The 10,034-nt window shown below is 39.2% G+C and overlaps 1 protein-coding gene across 1 annotated transcript; it reads left to right on the top strand.

The window, feature by feature from the left end:
* Positions 1-2,018: 2,018 nt before the first annotated feature.
* Positions 2,019-7,060, top strand: LOC306754167 (lysosomal proton-coupled steroid conjugate and bile acid symporter SLC46A3; the record flags this gene model as incomplete). Its single annotated transcript, XM_079238085.1, has 5 exons — positions 2,019-2,213; positions 3,007-3,883; positions 4,687-4,770; positions 4,989-5,145; positions 6,041-7,060. 5 exons carry the CDS (start codon positions 2,019-2,021, stop codon positions 6,129-6,131), a joined length of 1,404 nt encoding a protein of 467 aa, XP_079094211.1. The 3' UTR covers positions 6,132-7,060.
* Between the last annotated feature and the right edge of the window lie 2,974 nt (positions 7,061-10,034).

Raw genomic sequence — 10,034 nt, forward strand, 5'->3', positions numbered from 1 at the left:
AGATGAAAAGACTACGTTATTACCTGGAAACCAAAAAGACAGAATGAATGAGCATATCAGATAAGAGATACTCACAATCAAATACAACATATATAATTCAATGGCTACTAGTATGTATGACAGCACATTGATTATTGATGAAGGGGTTACATGTGATATGACCATACATCCCTTGCTTTTTAAGAAGTGTTTCTGTAGCTAACGTTGGAACTGGACTAAGAATTACAAAAATATATATATTAAAAAAAATATATATATATAAATAGCTGTACACCACTAAGACTGTGAGGAATATAATTTTGGGGTTGAAATCTTTGACATTTTACTGAATCCCCTACACATTAAGGAAATGTAGCAACATTGCGTGGTGCTGAAATCTTTAATTGCGAAATTAGACCTTCAGTTCCGGGCAAAGCTAAAGGCCCAAACATACGACAAACTAATCTTGCAAACTGAATGTTAGCCGGAGATAAAGAGCAGTACGGATACTGTCAACGCTCACGTTAGGCCGGGGGGCTGAAATATCATCCGTCCCGACACGGTCAGTCACGACTTTATACAGCAATAGCAGGAGGCGAAGCTAGCGCCGACGGTTACCTGGCACCGAGCTTCATCGCAGGATTTTGTGCGAGTGAGAAACCAACTGACGAAACGAGAGTGATGAACTGATAAAGCTGTCTTGTTCCCATCTACTGCCAGACGATAACGTTAGCTAAGTTAGCTAAATTAATCACAGGGGGTAAGCTATGATTCGCTAACTGACGATGTGTTGGTGATGGTACAACCTGCACGTCCGGGATGATAATCTCACGTTTACTAATACGTTGGTTTTCGTGACAAGTTCAGTTCGGCCTGCGCATGCTTTTTAAATGTCAGCTCTATCTCACTGTTGTACATTTGATTTAAAATACACAGAGGAATGGCTGAGGATTTCGACTTACCGTCTGGCCCCGCCGGGTTGATACTCCGCTGTCACAACAAGATTTTTCCCGGTGTGTTTGCAAGATGGTACATTCCGACACTAAGCACGCCTACATCACGTTATCGTAATACCTCAAATGATACCGTGCGCGTTTGTACAAGGGCAACAGAAGTACAATATTTATAGTAAATATAGATAAACACATATATTATATAACATTGTTCAAGCTAAATCCAGTAGACGTTCGTTGGGAGTATTTCCAACACACGTTAATTTGCAATAAAGAGCCTGGTAAAATCACAAAATGTTCTCGCCCGATTTTGCTCATGACTGACAGCTCCATCGATCGAATCAACACAGCCTTGAAAGACTGCTATCCAATCGTATATGATAAAGGGCGGGACTTCGTGTTCCATAATAAACGCCGGATCTAAGCGCCGCACACTTCTCTTTTAACCAGGAAACAATTGCAGGCTCTTTAACTTGCAGGGTTTATTACTTCATCAAAGCATGACGTGAGCGTCTATTTAAGAGGTAAGAGTTATACTGCATGTTCTTGTCAACATATTATGATAAACGGCTAAGTTGTTTTTGTTGTTGTGTTCCATTGTATGTTATCTAAACATTGACCTAGCACCGCTCGTCCTGCAGTATTGACTGAAACAAGGTGTAAAGTAATGTTACAGGGTTATCTTATTTTTAAACTGTCAGATACTGTTGATTCAATAATGCACTTGATCCTCAAAAACAACCCCAAAAATATTATCTAAACTTCCACCTAGTCTGTCTTATGACTTGTCTCCTGCATAATATTGAAGAAAAATACTGTGGATGTCAACCGACAATTGAAGTGAAGTGAAGTGTTGAAGTTTGCAATTTACAACAAAAGAATGGTCTTTATTACACTGTTCGTATACGTTATTTCCATTTTTTTTAATTATTGTACAAAAATTGTATTTATACTTGGCATGTGTTTTTAAATACCCAACATATGTTTTGTTTTTATTTCATTTGTTTTACAATAATGTCTGTGCTGATATTAATCACTAAATGTGTTCTCCTCATCTTTTTTTAGGGAATATTGCAGCCCCTCAAAATGAAGGGTCTTTTCCTCGTGGAGCCTGTGGTTGCACTGTACGCGTTCTCCAGTTTTCTCATCTTTCCTCTTGTGCAGCAGTATGTGTACCGGAGGCTCTGGCAGGAGCTGACAAACACTCCCTATCCCATCTCTGACAATGCCTCAAGATGTGCAGAGAACAACAGCAGCAGCAACCAATCCAGCTATCATGAGGTTAGTCACTAATCACTGGATGTAAGAGATGTATTTAAGTAACTCCAGGTAAACGGAATATTCTCAATTGACAAGTTCATTTTTTTTTCTCTTTCAAATAAATCACGCTAAGAATTAATGTATTGCTGTGTGGGGCTTTCTGTGTGTTGAGAAATAATACTGACAGAAAGTAACCTGGAGCTCAACAAGCAATAATGCTTCATGCATAGGTGCATTCTATTCATCCACACTTGCAGAATATTGCTATCAGTATCCAAGCTGATAGTTACGGTCTGGTATTTCTGACCTAAACTGTCATGACACAAAGTAAAGTTTCCTATAAACCTTCTAGATCCCCACTTGCAACACAGTTCAGGTTTATTATCACATAATCACTTATTCATTAACACATTCAAGTGAGACTGCAGCACACCAAGGTATACCACCTGTAAACATTTAGAAGAAATATATTTCTCTCCAAAAATAATCTAGTAATATAATTATAGAGGAAGAATGAAACTAAGCAGAGAAGTGAGAACAAACACATTACACCTGTTAAACCTGTTAAACCTTTGCACCTGATGCACTGTAGAACGTGTTGCTTCCTTTGGCCCTGAAACCTCACATGATGCACAAATGCAGTGCTTTCATTCTGTTTGGTTTCATGACATTGGCACGTCACTCTTTATGTTTAATTTGTGTCATTTCCCAGGTAATTGGGAACTTGAGGGTTGTTATTGTTCCTTCCATCTGCAGACAGTCTGGTTAGCATGACTTTTAGATTTAACCATGTTCTCTCTTTCTATGTTTTCAGGAGGTACAGCGGCAGGCATCTCTCTTCTCCCTTTACACAGAGCTCTTCTCCACAATCCCCTCTTTGGTTGTCACCCTCCTGCTTGTGGCCTATAGTGACCGGGGAGGACGCAAGGTCACAATCATCATGCCTTTATTTGGCACATTAATATACACCTTGGCCTTCCTGGCAGTGTCTTACTTTGAGCTCAACATTTACTTGATCATCGTCGCCTCGCTTTTCTCTTCTATGTTTGGCGGCTTTGGCACATTCCTGGGGGGCTGTTTCTCCTACATAGCGGACTTGTGCGAGGATGGTCGTCAGAAGACACTGCGCATGGCTGGAGTGGACATGATGATCGGCCTGTTATCTGGGATGGCTGCAATATCCACAGGCTACTTTGTGAGAGCTGCAGGCTTTAACTGGCCTTTCCTAACCTCTGCGTTGTGTCAGTGTTTGAACCTGCTCTTTGCCATTTTCATCCTAGAAGAGACTGTGACGAAGACTACCACCATTATTTCAGATGGGTCTCCTCAGGGCTCAGCCGTGAAACAAATTATCTATGGAGTTTACTACATGTTTGCAAGGGCCAGCCGCAAGAGTAGGAATCTCTTGGTCCTCCTGATACTCATCTTCATCAGCTTCTCCTTTGCCTATATGGGTGGGAGCTCCTTGATAACGCTATATGAGCTGAATAAGCCACTCTGCTGGAGTGCGATTTTGATTGGCTACGGCACAGCATTGTCCACCACAATGTTCCTGGCCAGTTTTGTGGGAGTGTCAGCGTTCACATACTTTGGTGTGCCACAGCTGCTCATTGTCCTGATGGGGATCCTGTCCGTCATATCAGGCATGGTCCTGTTGGCGTTTGCTAAGACCACTTTCCTGATGTTTATGGGTAAGAAATACTTCTATAGCAACTGCTGCTTGAAACCAATAATATACTAACAATAATAATAGCCCTTGAATCTTAGTGGGAAAAAAAAAATCACCAAAGCCTTACCTGTCAGTTGTTTACAAGCTCAAGTATGTGCAGAAACGGAATTAAAACCTGCACATGGTATATTCTCTCCTAGATGTGTTTTCAGAGAAGTTCAGTGATGTTAAATTGTCTGATAAGCACATTGGAGGATTATTAATACCATTCACCTTCTACTGTATGTCAGACATTGGAAGTTGTGTAGTGAAATTCTGGAGTTGTTTCCTTGTAGCCTGATTTAATAACTAACTAATATGCCTCTGTATAGCTAAACATTACATATTTAAAAAAATCAAAATATCCATTTATTTTGCCATTTTACAATATATGACAGTACGCTCAAAGTGATTTACTTGAAATAGATAGGGTTAAAATGGCATGACAGTACAGAATATAAGATGAATGAGTAATATAAAGCAGAAACTAAATTAACATAACAGGCGTGTTGCACAGGTTATTGATTGACAGAACATGTATTTTATTAGAGTATTGCATTGTATGCAGATGAAACTATATAATTATGATATAGTATCACTCCATTGTTTATTAATATTGGCATGTGTGCATTATGCAGATGGGTGACATAATAAAAATAACCCTAAACCACTGGGAAATAGGAATATATTCTAATTGGGATGTGTGCATTTTACAACTTCACATGGGTACATCATGCGTTATGAGATGTAATATATAGTCTGTCTTCTGTTGTTTGTTAACCACAGTGCGGGTGCCAATGCTTCTGTCCATCATGCCTTTCCCTGTTCTGCGCTCCATGACATCAAAGATCATCTCAAAGTCCGATCAGGGTGAGTGGGTTCAAGGCTCTGCAGGAGCCACAGAGCCGTGTCGCTGTGTTTGTAGACTCAAGGTCCACTGAATAGTTGTCTATGCCAGCAACTTCATGATGCACTTGAAAACAAAGCACTTGCAAGTTTCTGTTGTTTGATTTTTAACACATTGTGTTTTTAGACGCCCATGACGTCTTAAAACTTGTTTTTCTTCTCTCCTGGATGTATTTTTGCAGGAGCCCTGTTTGCCTGTCTTTCCTTCCTGGAGAGTTTAACAACCAATGTATCAGTTGCAGTTTTCAACAGCGTCTATGCTGTTACGCTGGCGTGGTACCCCGGCTTTACTTTCCTGTTGGCTGCAGGACTCTGCGTCATCCCGCTACTTGTCCTAGGGTAAGTTGTACATTTTGCCACTGTAGATAAGATAACACAACAGTAAAGGACCGTACCAGCACATTTTTTGTACTATGCAAATAGTTAATAACATAACATATTTCAAACATACAATCACACATCTTCAAACTTCACAAGGTGTTCAGAGAGTATTCTACACAGAGTGTATTTGTTCATTCTACAATTAAAAACAGAGCAGTTTATGAACAGTGTATGCTGTGTTATGTGGATTGAGTTACATTCACTAAACAAACGCCCTTTTTTTTTTGCTTAGTCACTGTATCTGTACTAAGACCAGTTTTGCTTTACTAGAAAAAGAGAAATGCCTTCAGTGGTTTGGGCGCTCAGAAGACCAGAAAACTTAGTTCCTCATTCCTGCATTCATTGCATCCAACTTCCCTCGCCAAACTGTTTCCCTCTTTATACAGTTATACAAACTTCTGTCATAGTACACTGTGTTATTCCATTTGTTTGGTTACACTGAGTCGGCAGAGTAGTGCTGCTGACTCAGTCTTGGAGGTGTAGCGTGAAACATGAAACTCTTTGGGTGAAATCATCTCTGTCACATGCACTGCTTCTTCTTTTACATGGTGAGTAATTATAACAAATCTACTCAGTCAGCATAACAACTAAGGGTAGCATGTGCCCCACATAAAGAAATCCTTATTTTCTTTTCACTGGGTCATGTACAACTTTGTTACGCCTGGCAGCTAGTGCATTAATCGAGATGTATATATTGTTGCAATATTGGAAACATAAGTGACTTTGAAGGGTGAAAATGTGTTACTCGGGCAAGCTGAAGCAGGAACTTTGTTGAGAAGACAGTTGCAATTTATTTGGAATTGGTGGTGACAGAAATGTAGACTTCTCTTATGCCTGTTTTTTTACTTTTTAGGGTTGTGTGTCTGACAGGAGTGGATGTTGGCGAAGAGGTCAGAGATCAAGAGCCTCTCTTCCAAGGAGAGGAGGATCTTGTAGAAGATTAGAACAGCAACAGTCCTGTTCTTACCTGAGCCACAGTTGCCAAAACATCACCAGCACCTAATCTTTAGCCTTCTGCGATTTATTCTTAGACACTTTTTACAAAAGCACCTCATGGACTCTTGTTAATAATGCAGGTTTTATTTATTCTGCTATTGAATTTAAATGTGTATTAAGATAGGGAGTTGTGAATCTTGTTTTGTTTTGGGATTAGATGCATATAAGTAAAGCAGGGATGGGATATGAAGTGAAGTGCATCCAACTTAACAGGTCTTCCATGAAACATTTTAAGAATCATTGCACGTTATTTATACCTCCTTATGGCCTGACTGTGACATTACTAACACATACAAAAAAGTACAGTTGTTACAGTGTGATATAATTTACATTTGTGGTACAATGTTTGTCAATGCCTTTATATTTTTTTCATGCATTTAATCAACTGGAATCTACACTAAGGAGAAAATATATATATATATATATATATATATAAATTATTTATATAAATATATAAATCATAAATTTTATATATATATATAATTTATGATTTTGGGATACACAAAATAAACTGAATTGAATTCAACATTATTCAGTCGTTTCTCTCAGTGGGAATTGAAATATAACATGGTAGTTTGATCAAATGGGACAGAAATATTCACTCTTAACTGTGCCACACGGAATGAGTTAAAACAGGAGGGAACTTTAGGTATGGTTTTAGGTGGACCATCCCGGGGGAACTCCTGAGTGTTGTTTTGTGACACAATTCCAAAAGTTGTCATGGAAGTATAATTGCAAACACAGGGACGTAAGTTGTGTGTTTGTGGTGTGCTTTTTTTTCAATCAATAATATGACAAAACGTTGTGTTTGTGACTTGTAGTTTCTATCTTGTTCCTTTTATGTGTATGTTTATGTCTTTGTGTAAATGCAATAAAATAAAATACATTTATTTTTTATTGTTAATGCATAGTTCCTCTTACACAGTCCCAAAGAGAACCATCAATCAGGTTTTTGTCTTTGCTGTTTGTGTTTTTGCCAGGCGATCTTTATCTTGATGACAATTAGACATCCAGTCAATTGAAAAAATGCAGACATTTTCCAATATTGAGTTTGTAACGATAAAGAAAAAGAACACCATTAGGAATTTAAAAAGAACAAATAAGAACTTGAATATTAACTAAGGTTCAACGCATTCCCTCAAGCCCCAGATTCATGTCAGCACCAACAAAATGTAATATTTTCAGGCAGTGAAGGAAATCTAGCCTTTTTTTTAGCCTGAGATATTTAACTATAAACTATTAATTTGTGCACATTTTCTCCAGTTGTAAAGTTGTGGGAGATTAGAGCTTTGCCTCTTAATTCAATCTTTTTGCTGTATCACAGCACTAGCATGTGTTAATACTCTGTTTCCAGTGGAATTAATATACTTACAATTTCAGTGATACTGTCATTTTCATAATGACCACTAGGTGTCACCCTTGGTCCTGACTTAGAGGCTCACTGACACGCTGCGTCGTCCGCCAACACTATAAAGGTCCAACATAAAATGTTGCAGACATGGAAATAAAGAGAAGGTCTATTTTTTGTATCCTTCATGTTGTATTACTATAAAACACTACAAATTCACAAATGTAGCTTTAACTCTCCTTTATGTACGTACACACTTATTTTCACACAAGCTAGAGGACTACTCTAGATTTTATGTTTTTTTCAGATGTTACAAAGGGACTTTTGACAACTCTAGATTTAACCCGACCAAACTTAATTATGTTGTCAGTGCAGCCATGATGTAACGTAATGGTCAGATTAAGAGCCGTCTCCACATAATGCCATGGTCCTCAATACAAGAAAAGTCTATTTTGAGCAGAATATAAATCGCCCAGTGCAATCAATACAGCAGAGATTAGGTTGGTGACCAATTTCCATTAATTCATTATGAAGATGAATCTTGAAATAAATCAGCCCTTTTTCCCACAAATGCATGCACCTAACGCTTCAGTTTCTACTTTTCCTCACTCGTCTCACATCTCAAAGTTATTGTATTTCATTTTCCTGTTCAGAATTTTCCGAATTTACCACCTCCTGTCTTTGTCCTCTATTGTGTGTACATGCTAGAGTGTGAAACATATTTTTCTTAGATTCGCCCCTTCTCTGGGAGAGATGTGAGATTCAAGGAAAAGCATGTAAGCGTGCAAACAGTGTGTGTCTCATGGATTATGAATGGACATCACGAATCCTGGCATGGATCCCATTATATTGCATGTTTAGTTACTTGACCATTGAGTGAGTTAGTGTGGACACAGACAAGCATGCAAATACTGTCTGCAACCACAATTGATGAATGGGATGGCTACAACACCCTCATGAATCTGGATTAAATATAAAACCAGATAAGACGTACACATGATGCATTCCAGGTATACGTGTTTGTTTTTGGTAAGTTTCATCTGCACATTAATTTGGTGAGTTGAGGGACATGGTTTGCACAGGAGGAATGGAAACCCCCATGATAATAAAATAGGCATACACTAGCTTTGAAAAAGGTAGAAAACAACGTAAAAGCAAGACAACACAACTTGTTGACAAACTCAACCAAGCTGGTTCAGTGTGAAAAGATCTAGCACACCTCCTTACACTTTAGAAATAAAACCTTGTTGCTTTTGAACACTGAAGTCGAACAAAATGCCAGTTAAAGTGTTTCCTTTTTCTAAATGTATAATTGGCACGTCAGTTTGAATTGGCTTCATTCACGGAAACCCAAATGACGTCTGATCATAATGTGCAGTTATTTGATTTCCATCCTCAAGACTTGAGAACCGTGACTGTAGCTTGATTGTGTAAGGTAATGTTGACACTGAGTTTGAATCAAGCTCCCGGCGCTGGAGGTTACATGAAGGATCATCTGAGGCAGGGCCTGCTTGGCACCAGGCATGAGGTTTCTGGTTAAATTAGAGATGGAGGTGTGGTTAAGAGTGACGAATATCTTGCAGGCGAAGAGACAGTTTTCCTAGGGGTAAGGAGCCGAGGGGGGAGACAGCCATGTTGGTGGCTTGTGTGTGTCTGGCATGCATGGGGTCGTTGGGGATTAAAGCGAAGCATGCAGGCAGGGGATCGAGGGTCTTTGGTTTCTGGTTTCCAAACTAGCTGAATCAGCAGTACGATTATCTGCACCACATCACATCGCCAATCGCTCAATCTCTGATGTCGATCCAGTTAGTTGCTGACAGACCCTTTCTTTATCTCAACCTTCTGCTCTCCAGGAGGAGATAATTCACTACGATATAAAAAAAAACATTTGAGGTGGTTTGCGTGACTGAAGCTACGGGTGCAATAGAGGGGCTTCCCAAGCTGGAGGGGTGTGATCATTTAAGGATGATTTGATCACACCAGGATGCTGCATATCTATTTTTATTCTCAGTTTTCAAACAGAAAACAGGCTCAACAGCACAGAGCTCAAACATTAAATACTTTAGAATGTTAATGTTAGAATTAAGTGATGTGGGTTGATTTTCATTTTGCTGACCACCAAAGCTGTTTCTGACCTGTTTTCTACAAGTGAGAAAACAAAAAACTTACACAGAAATCTTAACGCAAACTGAATGCTTTAAAGTTTACATGTGAGCAGCTTCAGCATCTGCAGACTGAATGCTTCCCTCAAAGGCATCTTGGCGGTGGAGGAAGCGCTCAGTAGTAGCGACACACACTTTTTCCCAGGCAGGTCATGACCTTCATAGTTGCATGTCTGCTTCTTTAATAGGCCTTTGGTTTGCTGTTTACCATGTCACAACTGTACTGCACGGATCTCTGTATGTTCTACTTGTACGATTACAGGACTGCCAATAGAAATGTAGCCAAGATAGTTAGTTCCACTACTGTCAGCTGAACAATCAGCTGGAGATCGTTCCTCCTT

Source organism: Taurulus bubalis (genome assembly GCF_910589615.1).
Source record: "Taurulus bubalis genome assembly, chromosome: 2".
Classification (NCBI taxonomy): domain Eukaryota; kingdom Metazoa; phylum Chordata; class Actinopteri; order Perciformes; family Cottidae; genus Taurulus; species Taurulus bubalis.